The sequence below is a fragment of the Aythya fuligula genome, chromosome Z (genome assembly GCF_009819795.1).
Source record: "Aythya fuligula isolate bAytFul2 chromosome Z, bAytFul2.pri, whole genome shotgun sequence".
NCBI classification, from domain to species: Eukaryota; Metazoa; Chordata; class Aves; order Anseriformes; family Anatidae; genus Aythya; species Aythya fuligula.
Genome location: NC_045593.1, coordinates 1,874,505 through 1,888,477, shown reverse-complemented (window position 1 = coordinate 1,888,477; position 13,973 = coordinate 1,874,505). Strand labels below are relative to the sequence as shown.

The following is a 13,973-nucleotide window of genomic DNA, read 5'->3' as shown; positions in this document are numbered from 1 at the left end:
GTCCTGCAGCGAGAATTTGGGGATAGCCCCAGAGGCAGAAGCAGCCCCCGTGAACCTTTCCCGTCTGTCTCATTCCTGCGCGACCCAGTTGGTGTTTGCCTTGCCGGCGATAATGACTCCGAAGTATGTAATTGCTAGACAAATGTTTAACGAAGAGCGCTTTTATCGCCCGTCTGCTTCCATCTGGAAGCGGCGTGGTCGCGGCTGCAGGCTTGGCAGCCTCCGGGGAGGCTCCGGTGGCCTCATCCTGCAACCATCTCCCATTTCCAGCTCCTAACAGGAGGTTTTTTTCCCCATTTTCCTTCGGGTTAACCTTAAAACGGAGGCAGCATCCCTCTGCACCACCAGCGCCCCAAACCTCCCCCGCTTCCAGGCACTGAGGGGTCTTCCTCGCCTGCTTTGGCCACCAAATTCTCCACGTTTTGACCCAAAAAGCACATCCTGGGCTTCCCAGCCTGCGGCCCCTCTCTTTTTCTGGCTCCGTATGGCTGCACCCAGAAATCTGCTTTGTATTTTCTTCTTAGTCCTTGATGATTTCGCCCGGGCTGCTCTCGCTGTGCTTAATATCGCCCCAACGGCTCGCTTCTGTCAATTAGCTTGATTAATGACAGCCCAAATACAAAGCTCCTGGCCTATCCAAGCCTTTTTATTAATTATTTTTTATTTAATTCCCATTAGAATAACACACTTTTTTATTTTCTCTTACCACGGCCAAGCTTTTGTCTCGGATATTATGCAGGAGTCGCTGCTTTTCCAGGATGTGCACCCCCCAAAAATGCACACGGAGGGCTCGTGCCGATGAAATAAAGAAAATTTTTGCCAAAAACATCAAAATACGGATTAATTGGTTGCCTGTCCTATAGGATCCTCCTGAAATCTGCAGCGGGAGAAGAGTGGGAAGAGAGAGAGAGAGAGGAGAACGATTTCATCTAGTTTTGTTGGTGGTTTTTTTTCCTTTGCTTTGGCAGTTTTAGGTCAAATTAATGAAGCAGAGGGAAAACAAAACCAAAAATAAAGAAACCTTAAAGGAAATTAATGACAAACTGGTGGCAGTTTGGGACCTCGGAAGCTTTGCTCTCGAACGTTTTTGCTCCTGGGTCGATGGATGGAGCAGGGATGTGATGTCCTCCGCCGTGTCACCCAGCTCTGGGCTCAGTTCCCTTAGGGCCGTTTTGGGGTCAGGAGAGCTCGCGGGCTCTCCCAGCAGACCGGGGTTTGTTTGCTCTTGGCCGATTTGCTCTATTTTTAGTCAAAAATGTGAGAAGTACGTGGGTGATGGCAAACATAATTTGCAGCCCGCTGATTAATGATGCAGCTGACGGAACAAAATCGGGCGGCGAGCTGGAAGTGCTGAGGGCAGCTCAAATTTGGTGAGCAGCGGGAACGTGTGGGATACGAGAGGCGAGAACCCCCCTTTGCTTTCTTCTTGCTGTAAATGCTGTGATGAGACAGTAAAAATGCCCCGCCTGGAAAAAAGGACGCCTCCGCCATCATTGTGAGGAGGACACCTCTGTCATCATGAAGAAGACGCCTCCGTCATCATGAGGAGTACACCTCCGTCACCGTGAGGAGGACACCTCCACCGTCGTCGTGAGGGGGACGCCTCCGTCATCATGAAGAAGGCACCTCCGTCATCATGAGGAAGATGCCTCCATTATCATGAGGGAGACACCTCCATCATCATGAGGAGGACGCCTCAGTCAGCGTGAGGAGGATGCCTCCGCCATCATCGTGAGGAGGACGCCTCATGATAATAGTATCATGAGGAGGACTCTTCCATCATTGTGAGGAGGACACCTCCATTGTCGTGAGGAGGACACCTCCACCGTCGTCATGAGGGGGACGCCTCCGTCATCATGAAGAAGGCACCTCCGTCATCATGAGGAAGACGCCTCCATTATCGTGAGGGAGACACCTCCATCATCATGAGGAGGACGCCTCAGTCAGCGTGAGGAGGATGCCTCCGCCATCATCGTGAGGAGGACGCCTCATGATAATAGTATCATGAGGAGGACTCTTCCATCATTGTGAGGAGGACACCTCCATTGTCGTGAGGAGGACACCTCCATCGTCATGAGGAAGACATCTCCATCATCGTGAAGAAGACGCTTCCGTCATCATGAGGACGACACCTCCATCATCGTGAAGAAGACACCATCACCGTGAGGAGGGCGTCTCCATCGTCATCTTGAGGAGGACGTCTCCGTCATCATCGTGAGGAGGACACCTCCGTCATCGTGAGGGGGACGCCTCTATTATCATGAGGGAGACACCTCCATCATCATGGAGGACACCTCCTTCACCGTGATGGAGACACCTTCTTCATCGTGAGGGGGATGCCTCCACTGAGGGGAGGCCTCCTAAACGTGTATAAATCTCTGAGGGGAGGGTGTGGAGAAGATGGAGGCGGGCTCTTCTCAGTCACACGCCATGACAGGACAGGAGGGGCACAAACCGAAGGCCGAGAGGTCCCAGCTGGATATGAGGGGGATTTTCTGTGAGGTGACATAGACTTGGGACAGGCTGCCCGGGGAGGTTGTGGGGACTCCTTCTCTGGAGACACTCAAAATCAGTGGCGGCCATCCCGTACCTCATGGGAGGAAGGTTTGAGGGGGGACATTTTGTCCGGGGGGCAGTGACGGGACAAGGACTTCAAACTGGGAGGGGGAAATGGAGGCACGGGGAGGGAATGCTGAGGGTGGCTGCCCTGAGGAGCTGTGGGGGCCTCGTCCCTGGCAGCGCCTCTGTGGCGGGAGGTGGCACTGGGGTGGCACTGGGGGGGTGTCACTGGGGGTATTTCTGGGGGTGTATCACTACGGGGGTGTCACTGGGAGTATCACGGGATGTCACTTGTGTGGTGACACTGATGTGGGGGTGTCGCTGTGGGGGTGTCACTTGTGTGGTGGCACTGGGGGTGACACCAGGGGATATCACAAGGGGTGTCACTGTGGGGATGTCGCTGTGTGGTGACACTGATGTGGGGGTGTCGCTGTGGGGGTGTCACTGTGGGGGTGTCACTGTGTGGTGGCACTGACAGGTGGCACGGGGGGTCGCACTGGGGATGTAACAGGGGTGTTGCTGGGGGGTGTTGCTGTGTGATGACACTGACGGGTGTCACCAGGGGTGTCACTGTGGGTGTCACTGGAGGTGGCGCTGGGGGTGTCACTGTGAGTATCACAGGGGTGTCACTGTGTGGTGGCACTGGGGGTGGCACTGTGGGGATGTCGCTGTGTGGTGACACTGACGGGGTGGCACTGGGGGGTATCACTTTGGGGGTGTCACTGGGAGTATCACAGGGGTGGCACTGTGGGGGTGGCACTGTGTGGTGGCACTTGGAGTGGCACCAGGGAGTATCACACGGGGTGTCACTGTGGGGATGTCGCTGTGTGGTGACACTGCCGGGTGTCACTTTGGGGGTGTCACCGTGTGGTGGCACTGGGGATGTCACGGGGGTGTTGCTGGGGGGTGTTGCTGTGTGGTGCCACCGACGGGGTGTCACTGGGGGGGTGTCGCTGCGTGGTGACACTGATGGGTGGCACTGGGGGTGTCGCTGGGGGAGTGTCGCTGTGTGGTGACACTGCCGGGTGTCACCGGGGGGGCTACCACCGGGGCTACCACAGGGGGTGCCGCCACAGCGGCTGCCTCAGGGCTTGCGTGTGTGGAGCGGGGAAGGGGGGGGGGGCGGCCCCGGCTGCCCGTGAGGCCCCTCCCCGGCAGGTGGCTCCCGCGCGGCGGCTGAGGCCGGGGCTGACGTCAGCGGCGGGGGCGGGCGGCGGGTGCCGGTGCCGAGCGAGCCCGGCTTCATCCTCCTCATCCTCCTCCTCCTCCGTCTTCACCCTCCTCATCCTCCTCCTTCATCTTCGTCCTCCTCATCCTTCATCCTCCTCAGCCCCGCGGCCGCAGCCGCCTCCCGCCGCCCCTCAGGGGGCTGCCGCCTCACGGCGAGGCCCCCCCCACCCCCCCTTCCACACACACACACACCCAGGCGAGGAGGTCGGGGGCGCCTCAGGTCTCAGCCTTTGGGGACAGCCCTGGGGACAGCCGGGTGCCACCAAGCCCCTCGGAGGACATCGCGGGAGACGGGAACGGGGTCGCCACCTGCCTCGTCGGCAGCGTGTCCGCCGTGGGGAAGATGTGAGGGCGAAGGGAGAAGCCCCTCAGCGTCCCCTCACCTCAGCATCACCTCAGCGTCCCCTCAGCGTCACCGACAGCCTCCCAGGTAGGTGGCTGGAAGGGCTCAGCCCTCACAAGAAGAAAAATCCCAACCAGGTGACCCCTGTTTAGGAAGGAGGACGCCAAACCAGCATCCCACAGCGTCTCCAGGTTGCAGGTTGGCTGCTTGACGCAGGTACTCCCTCCTTCAGCTCCCCTCTGAACCTAAAACCTAGCAAGGGAGGAGCTGCGCACAGGCACCGGTGGCAGGAGCCATCGTTTTTATTCCTCCCGGGCCAAAATGTGGCGTTTTGATCCCAAATTAGGGCGAGATTTTTTCCAGGCAGTCCAAGGGGCGTTGGTGGACGTGATTCATTGCCCCGTGGTCAAGCGCCCGAACGCGTCTGGGCTGAGCCGTTCGCCCTGTGGAAGGCCCGGACGGGATTCGTTTCGCCCCCGTCACGGGGCAGGAGGGTGCTGCTCAGGTTCAGCCCCCGATATTTGTGTTTCGGAGGTCTGAATTTAAGGGGGGTGAAGCGTTTCTGCCACCGTGGTGGAAGAAAATCGCCCACTACATCTAGAGAGGGAAGGAGCAGGAGGCTCGAGGAAAAATGAGGAAAAAGCTGGAGAGCAGAGCCCAGGTGCTGTTTGGGGGGCGCTTCCAGGGATATTTGGGCATCTTTCTGGGCACGCAGCCGCTCTGGAGCACAAAACTTCTGCTGGGATGGGTAGGAGGACGGCCCTACTCTTCTACCAAGGGTCAGGAGCCTTTCCAAATCCCCCAAAATCCTCGTGAAGTGGGTTCAGCTTCGTGTCAGGTCCACTCAGGAGTCAGCCGAGAGCAACCAGCCCCCGCCTTAATAACCACCAGGGTCCATCTGTCCCTCTCCGGTTTGCGCAAACACGTCCTGGGTGGCACCTGATTTTTACAGCCGCGTTAATTACCTGGTAACTGATAGGCCCGGAGCAATTAGCTGGGTAAAGCAAGGGGAAAAAGCCCGATCACAGCTCGTGATTCAGAGTGCTGGCTCCCGAAAACCCCCCCTCTGCACCTGGGCGTCCCCAACCCTGAGCGCCATTTGCCGGGCAGGGTGGTTATGGGGGAAAAAAAGGGGAAAAATGAGGCTTTTACCTGCCGAGGGGCTCCTGCTCTGGAAAAAAAGAGTGAAAGAGTTTGGGCAGCGTGATTTTTTTTTTATTTTTGTCCCCAGCATCGCTGTGGCAGCTCCCTCCACCCAGGTTATTTGGGGGGAGAAGTCACTGGGAGCGCGTTCTGTTTTCCCTCAGGCTATTTTAGGACCAGGACTTACATTTTTTTTTCTTACAATTCTCTGGCTCGCCAGTGTTGTTTTTTTTTTTTGACAGCGCCAGCACATTTCGTCCCCGGCCGCTTCGTTCGGCTGCTGGAACCCCACAAAATGCACAACTTTTTGCCCAAAATGATGAGAGCTGCAGGTGAGGGACCCCAAACTAATGCTGTGCGTGGATAGGAGAGGAACAAGGATCAGCGGGGTCGTTTTTGGGGCACGGTGCTCTGCCCTGTGTAATTTTACTACCCGGTGTGCGTGCTGTTTCTGCCTCCTCCTCTGGGGCAAATTCCTGCTGTGGGCTGGAACGAAAAACCTCCGGGGCTATTCCTACCTTGCTGTTTGATTTTTATTTTGATTTTTTTTTTAATCCCCTTCCTGCTTTTATTTATCTCGGTTTGGCCCCGCCGGCGATAACGCAGGCAAAGTCCTGACCTGTGGCATCCTGGCGAGCGAAGGGCTCGCGGACGGGGTGCGGGCGAGCGCCGTTTATTTATTTCCTCTCTCTCCTTTAGGAGCCCGCCAGTGTTTGTTCGAGGCATCAGTAGCTGCTCCCCGGCTGGAAACCGCAGGGCCCAGGGCGGTTTTGTGTGCTCGGACCCGCTGGGAAAGCTTTCCCTCCCCTCTTGTCCGTGCTCAGCCACTCGAAGCCCCGGCCACGGCTGATTTAGCAGCGCCGGGGGCAGCCCAGCGCCGTTTTGTGCCCCGTTTAAAAGTCCCAACGGTTTCCATTTGCATCCTGGCAGCCAAAACATCTGAAAAAGATTATTTTTGGGGGGGAAAATAAGTGTATAGTGGACTCCTGAGGAGGTTACGTGGCTCTCGGAGACCCCAGGTAGCCGTGCTCACGAGAGCATCTTATTTTTCAGTCCCTGGTGCCGGCCCCGCTGTTAAATCTCTGCTCCCATCACTGCCGAGATGTAAAAAGCCGCCGGATCCGGCCCCTTCCGAGCGTTTTCAAGCGAGAGATGGCTCTCAGCCTCCTTTAATTAGCACCCGTGGTGCTCCCTTAATAACAGCCGGCTCGTTACAGCACTCGAGCTTTAATGAATTCCCCCTGCTAAGGGAACCAAGTCAGCCCTCAACCTAAACTGGGGCGTAAATAAATCAGACGCCTTCGTTTTATCGTGCTTTTAGGCAGGTTTTCTCGTGCTCTGAACCCAAAATGGGGAAAAGCGGGCTGAATTTTTTTTAGCTGGGGCTTCTCGGGCTCTGGTTTTATTTTTTTGTCTCGTTTTCCGTGCCCCCGCCAAGATGTTGCCGGGACAAAAGTGCAGCTACCGTGCGCGCTTATCAGCCAGAACTTTCCTCCCTCCCGGTCTTACGCGGCGCATTTTCCCTTTTCGGCGCCTCCAGCGCTTCACTAATTATTAATAATGAAGCTGACGAAGCAAAACTGAGGGTTTCCTTCCACGCCGGGCGCAACGAACTTCCCAGGCTCGGGGTGCGGGGGCCGAGCTGGCACGCGGATCTCCCTTGTGCCGCTCCGAGCTCTTCGCTCTCCGTCGAGCTGGGGACAGCACGAGTCGCCCATCTTAATGAGGACGCTCTCCTCCTCTCCAGGAACACGCCGTCCCATTAGCATTTTCGCAGGGGAAGCGTTTTGAGGCTCTTCGGGGCCGGGCTAGCAATCCTCCGGAGCGATTAGCCCAGCTGCACGGAAGAGGTGGCGGTGCCAAACTTCCAACCGAGCTCCGGGGCTGACATCCCAGCTGCAAAACCCTGTTTTTTTTTTATCTCCTTCCAGGAGGAGAGCTTTTACGCGGGGTTTGGTGGTGGTTTTGAGCGAATTCATCTTTTTTTTTTTTAATTCCAGGAGGAGGGCTGAGAGCTGCCCAGCGCCGCGGACGATTCTTGGACTTTATATCCTCGCCGGCCCTAAAGATCAAGGGAAAAGACGCGCGAGGTGCTGGGAATGCATCTGTGGAAACGTCCAGCGGGGAAAAAGTGAGGTTCGATGCACGTAGCTGGCTGGAGAAGCTCTGTGGAGACCCGCGGGCAGGAGGAAGGCTGCGGGGCAGCGGAGGGGCTATGGGGGCGCGCCGGGCTCTGCCCCGCTGCGGGGACATCGGCGCCGGCTGCTTGCCCCGGGACTGAAGCCTTGGGGACGTCGGGCAGCGCTTCGGCACGGCCCCGGAGGCTTCGGTGAAGGACGAAGAAGCCATGGCCGAGAAGTGCGACTGCATCGCCAGCGTTTACGGCTACGACCTGGGCTGCCGCTTCGTCAACTTCCGCCCTTTGGGTTTCGGGGCCAACGGTTTGGTGCTTTCGGCCCTGGACAGCAGGAGCTGCCGTAAGGTGGCGGTGAAGAAGATCGCCATCAGCGACGCGCGGAGCTTGAAGCACGCCTTCCGCGAGGTGAAGATCATCCGGCGCCTGGAGCACGACAACATCGTCAAGGTGTACGAGGTGCTGGGGCCGAAGGGGAGCAGCCTGCGGGGGGATTTCTTCAAGTTCAACGTGGTTTACATCGTCCAGGAGTACATGGAGACGGACCTGGCTCGCCTGCTGGAGCAGGGGAAGCTCGCCGAGGAGCACGCCAAGCTCTTCATGTACCAGCTCCTCCGGGGCCTCAAATACATCCACTCGGCCAACGTCCTCCACCGAGACCTCAAGCCGGCCAACATTTTTATCAGCACCGAGGACCTGGTGTTGAAGATCGGCGATTTCGGGCTGGCCAGGATCGTGGATCAGCATTACTCCCACAAGGTAGGCGCCGAGAAATCGAGAAATCGCCGCGGCCTCGCCCGTTGACGCCCTTCTTCTCGTATAAAACACCAGCTGCCCTTTATCCCCACAGGAAAAGCGCGTGAAAGGGTTCCTGCTTCATCAGCAAGCGGGTTTTTTTTTATTGTTTTGGGGTTTATCCTCACCTCTGCGCCCTTGCAGGGCCGGGGAGCTTGGGGTGCGGCGCAGAGCTGCAGCTCCGCCAGCCGTCAGTGGCAGAAATTGCAGCCTCGAGGGAAGAGGAACCGAGGAGCTTGTGCTGGGTGCTGCCCAGCTCCTGATTTGGGGGCGCCTGCTACTCGCCGTCGCAGCTTTTTGAGTGCAGAAAGCTGGATTTTGGTGCGCTTGGATGCTCAGGAGAGGGGCTGAGGGGCTGAGCCAGATCCTGAATCTCGGTGGTTCTCCAGACGAGGCGAGCCCTCGCTCCCTCCTGCACTCGATTTTCTTCACTTTTCACTTTCTTCACTCTGATATTTGGGAGAGCTTGACGCTAATCCTACCCACAGCAGGTTTCTCCCTTTTTTTTTTTTTTTTTTAAGGTCGTTTGAGTAGTTCTTAGGAAGCCTTCGGAACAGAAGCAGCAAAACGAGGCTTGAAAATGACCCCCCAAAAAATGGCACGGGGGCAAACCTTGGGCTTTTTTTTTTGCATTCCGTCACGATTCCCTCTCTGCTCTTCCAGGGTTACCTTTCGGAAGGCTTGGTCACCAAGTGGTACCGCTCGCCTCGCCTCCTCCTCTCGCCCAACGACTACACCAAAGCCATCGACATGTGGGCGGCCGGCTGCATCCTGGCGGAGATGCTGACGGGGAGGATGCTCTTTGCAGGTGGGTCCCCATCCGTTTGTTTCATCTTTTTCCTCTTTTTTTTTTTTCCTCCTTCCTCGTGTGTTTGGAGCCACGGAAAGCTCTGATTTGGGGAGATTTGGATGCGGCGTTCCTCTTTTATCGGAGTTTAGGAATAGGCGGGGAAATAAAAGGCTTGAGACCCCAAATGTTCCTAAATCTGCCAAAAAAACGCGTGGAGGTGCAGGCATCGCAGCCCAAAAGTTCTCCACCTCTTTCCCTCCGGGATTTTGGGCGCCTCGGCTCCCCAACTTTCTCTCTCTGCCCCGTTCAGGGGGACACGAGCTGGAGCAGATGCAGCTGATTTTGGAAACGATCCCGGTCGTCCACGAGGAGGACAAAGAGGAGCTGCTCAAGGTGATGCCCAGCTTCATCAGCAGCACCTGGGAAGTGAGGAAGCCGCTGCGCCAGCTGCTCCCCGAGGTGGACAGCCAAGGTAAAAACCCAATTCTCGTTACCTTAACGGGGCTTGAAGGGACTCTGCCACGCATGAGACTTAAATCAATAAGAAATACATCTTTAATGGCAGGATTTCATCTTTTTTCTGTAGCCTGCGTAAAAGGAATCAGCAAAAAAATCCCTATAAATCCCGTGTTTAGGTTTAATTCTAGCTGCTTTCGTTGCACTGAATTTCTGCTTTCGTCATCGCTCTCCGCGGTCTTTCAGAATTAATTTTAGACGCCCAAGCTTTCTGAAATTTTAACTGATTTAACTAATTTTTTTAAATAATTTCATAGCGTTTGTCGTGCCGAGGACTTAGCCACGTCACCCCGAGGCAGGCAGGACAAACGTGGCCGCCTTAGACCGCCGACAGGACTTGCCCTTTAATCCCTTCCTTCCTTCCTTCGAGGGGGTTTGGGGTTCCCGGAGCTGTTCGTGGAACGAAAGCGAGCGGTGCTTTTGGGGATTTGAGGGTGTTTGCTTCTGTGTGATCCACAGCTCTCGATTTCCTGGAGAAAATCCTGACCTTCAACCCCATGGATCGCTTGACGGCCGAGATGGGGCTGCAGCACCCTTACATGAGCCCCTATTCCTGCCCCGAGGACGAGCCGGTGTCGCAGCAGCCGTTCCGGATTGAGGACGAGATCGATGACATTTTACTGATGGAAGCCAACCAGAGCCAGATGGCGAACTGGGACAGGTACAGTGCCTGGGGGCACTAGAGGGCTGCGTTAAAACGTATCTGAGTTGGGTTTTAAATGGGTTGAAACCTCTACGTGGAGGGTTAGAGCAGATTTTCCCTGTCCTAGATGAACAGCCCGGTTAAAAAAGTCCTTCCCGGGACTGGTGCAGCTGGGACAAACCCAGTAGCCACGACTTACCCACCTCGTGTCTTCCCCAGGTACCACGTCAGCCTCTCGTCTGATTTGGACTGGCGGCACGATAAATATCAGGAGATGGACGAGGTCCAGCGGGACCCGCGGGCAGGGTCGGGATCCATCGCCGAGGAGGCGCAAGTGGATCCCCGGAAATATTCGCAGAGCAGCTCGGAGAGGTTCCTGGAGCTCTCTCACTCCTCCCTGGACCGCGTCTTCGACGCCGAGTGCGGCAAATCCTGCGATTACAAAGTGGGGTCGCCCTCTTACCTGGACAAATTGCTGTGGAGAGACAACAAGCCCCACCACTACTCGGAACCCAAGCTGATTTTGGATTTATCCCACTGGAAACGAGCGGCCATCGCGCCCGAAAGCGAGCTGGCCCTGGAGGAGGAACCCTCCAACCTCTTCCTGGAGATCGCCCAGTGGGTGAAGAGCACCCAAGCGGGGCTCGAGTGTCCCGCGACTCTCCCGGAGCTTCGGGAGCCGTCTCCTCCTCCCCACCTCCGCCAGGAATCCGAAGAGGTGAGCGCCCAAACAGACCCCGAGTTTAATTTGGACGTCTTCATCTCCAGGGCGCTGAAACTTTGCACGAAACCCGAGGAGCTGCCGGACAACAAGCTGAGCGACATCAACGGGGCCTGCATCTCCGAGCACCCCAGCGAGATGGTGCAAAGCCAGGTGTACCAGAAGGAGCGCTGGTGAGGAACCCCGGCTCCTGCCCCTCCTCGAGCCCTTTTTTACGCTGCTCCGAATGCCTTTTTTTTTTTTTTTTTTTTCCAACCGGGTTTTTCCGACCCCTTTTGATGCCGAAGAAGCGCATCGAAGGGGATCACCAGGCGTGAACGGAGTCTTGAGTTTCTTCCACTGCCTTAACAAGCTTGCCTTGCAATCTCTGCGACCTGTTTGCAGCTTCGACGTACAGCCGAGAGGCGCTGGTCCACGCTAAGTTTGCAAACAGAGGTCGAATCGACTTCTTCTCCTTCCTTTTTCCATAGCATCTGGAAACGACGAGGGCAAAAATCAGCTTTTTATTCTGGTCAGGTCCTCTCCCGGGGCGACGGCTTCCAAACGTGGAGCTCGCGTGAGGCAGAAAATAACCCCTCAAGCACGTCGACGATGAAGGAATTTGACCACTCGGGATTTTATTTTTCTTTTCCCCGACGGGAAGATAATTTTATTATTTAATTTTATTGTTATTTTTTTTTTTCTCCTCGTTGGGTTTCTCCTTCCCGTTGGAGCCGGGTGCTTCTGAACTCTTTCGGAGACACCACACCGGTGGGCCAACAAGCGTGGTTTGTAAATAGAGGCGGACACGAATGAATCCACTCGAACTTCTCTTTTCGTTCACACTTAACGAGCACCTTACTAATGAATCAGCCAACGAGGGGTTTGTCTAGGGAGGAGTTGTTCTGTACTTCTTTTTGACCAAACTCGGCCGTTTTTTAAAGCAAAAACCTGTAAAGAGCGTAGAAGCCAGCCTCCATTCGTGCTGCTGTTGGGGCGCTGTGCCTCCCCGGCACGGTGGCTCGACTTTCGTTTGTAAAAGAGAAACCCCTGTATTTAAACCTCCAAGGTCTGTATTTAACTATCGCTCCCCTACGAATTATTTCTCCCCTTTTAACTCCTAAATGCTCTGAGCTGTGAAGAAAACGCGTGCGAGACTCGGGGGAAGGACTAACAGCAGCGCTTGCTGCGTTAACCCTGGTTTCTCTTCCTCGGGGGGAGGATTTAGGGACAGGTTTAGGTGTAGGAGAGCTTTTTCTAGCGTTTGACAAGCCAGCAAGCTGCTTCTCCTCGTGAAACCCTCACCTTACGCTGCCTGGATCCGCTGCTGCTCCAGCGAAACGGGTGAGACGGGCGGGAGGCACAGCGGCCTCCGCTCTTCGGAGGTCCCCGGAGGACGTTCAGGCTGCTGCCCTGCAAAAAAAAAAACGAAAAAAAAAGAAAAAGAAGAAAGGAGGGAGAGGCAGAGGGCTGGGTTTGCAGGGCGTGCGGCGATTTATATACCTCAACTAAAGCTCAGCACTTTTCAGCTCCGGGGTGAAGGGATCCGACCGCCTCGGTGTTTCGTCCCCGTGGGAGATCAGAAGCCTCCTGAGCACAAACCCCGGCGCCGGGGAGCGAATTTCAACAAATACGGTGATTTCTGCAAAAAAAAAAATAATTAATAAATAAATTATTCCATTGTCTCTCGGCTTGCAGCAGAATAGGTGGAACAAAAGGGTCTGGAAAGGGTTGCTCGGATTAATCATAGAGGGCAAACAAGCAGGCGCTTTAGGAAGTTTGTGTGAATTTTTGCTAGGGTTCGGAGAGAATAAACCCAATTACAGCTTGGACAGGACAGACTATCCCTAAAAACTATTTTTTCCCCCCTTTTATTTTATTTTTTTTTAATTAAAAAACGTGTCGCAAGGCCTACGGTGTTCGATTTTTTCTCCCCCTGCCGTTTCTCCTCTGCTGTAGGCTGAGTTTTCACTGCAAAAAAAATGCAGTTCGTGTTTGGTGCTTTTTTTTCCCATTTTAGATCAGCTGAAGGAGCAATCCCAACTGGTAGCAAGCGGTCAGGAGAGGGCAGTGCTTCCCCTCCGTGTTTTTCTGGCTTTGTGCTCGGCTCCGCACAGCCTCAAATCCATAAGTGGACGCTGCAGAGCTCCCGTTACGCCGGCCAAGATGTCAATCTGTCGCCCACAGATGCAAATTTCCAGGTTAATATTAACAATTAGTAACATTTAATCATTAACAGATTATTCATGAGGTGCCTGTCTGAATTGCAAGCCTGAATTTTAGGGCTGTGGGGCTCGGCTGACCCCAAAAATACGGCACATCTGTGAGGTTGTGTGGGTCCTCAGCCTGCAAAGAGATATTTTTACGCGAAGGAAAAGCTCGCAAAAAAGCATCAGTTGCGAATTTGAGCCTAACCTGAGCCCTCAGCCTAAAAACCCGCCTGTTATTTTTTTTTAATTTTAATTCCCATTAAGAATCGGTGATATAAAAAGCCAAGAACATCGAGTCCAGCTCTGGTGCTTGCGCTTTAAATAGGCTGAAAAAATGGAGCTGTTACAGAGAGGGCCGCCAAAACGATCTCCCGGGTGGGGAAAAAAAAATAAAAAATCTTCCGTTTCATTTATCGGGGGGATTTGGGAAGGGGCAGTAAGGGAGATTACGGGGCAAATAAAAGAGGAAGAGTCGGATTTAGCAAAGAAAAACGTGCTGCTGGCCACCACGGAGGCATGAAGCATGGTCCAGACCTTCTTCGGGCTATTCTTAGCCAGGCACAAAGCCATGACCTTGCATGGTATTTTAGCAATCTTCTTTGTTTATAGGCACAGCATCGCGTTATGGGGAAACGTTTCAAAGCCAGCACAACCGTGCTGACAGGGAGCAGGGGGATATATAGGATATATAATTCGCGACAAGCCTCAAAATCGCGATTAGGTGGCGAGGTTTTGATTAAGCAAGTGTCTTCTCTGGAGATATGTGGTGATTCTGCCAAACCTTCTGTTTTAATGAAATGTGCGTGCGTTTTAACTGGTCCTGGGGTTGGTTGGGTTGGGGGAAACCTTATTGAGACCTTATTGATCTCTGCAGCTGCCTGAAGGGAAGGTTTGGGGAGCTGGGGTCGGC

The 13,973-nt window shown here is 54.9% G+C and overlaps 1 protein-coding gene across 2 annotated transcripts; it reads left to right on the top strand.

Moving 5' to 3' along the window:
* Positions 1-4,058: 4,058 nt before the first annotated feature.
* Positions 4,059-12,749, top strand: MAPK4 (mitogen-activated protein kinase 4). 2 transcript variants are annotated; one of them, XM_032206691.1, is made up of 6 exons: positions 4,059-4,219; positions 7,276-8,168; positions 8,868-9,012; positions 9,305-9,466; positions 9,970-10,171; positions 10,373-12,749. In XM_032206691.1, exons 2-6 carry the CDS (start codon positions 7,623-7,625, stop codon positions 11,049-11,051), a joined length of 1,734 nt encoding a protein of 577 aa, XP_032062582.1. In that variant the 5' UTR covers positions 4,059-4,219; positions 7,276-7,622; the 3' UTR covers positions 11,052-12,749. The 2 variants fall into 2 exon arrangements, with proteins under 2 accessions (XP_032062582.1, XP_032062583.1); XM_032206692.1 differs by lacking the exon at positions 4,059-4,219 and having other exon boundaries at positions 7,241-8,168.
* Positions 12,750-13,973: the final 1,224 nt, after the last annotated feature.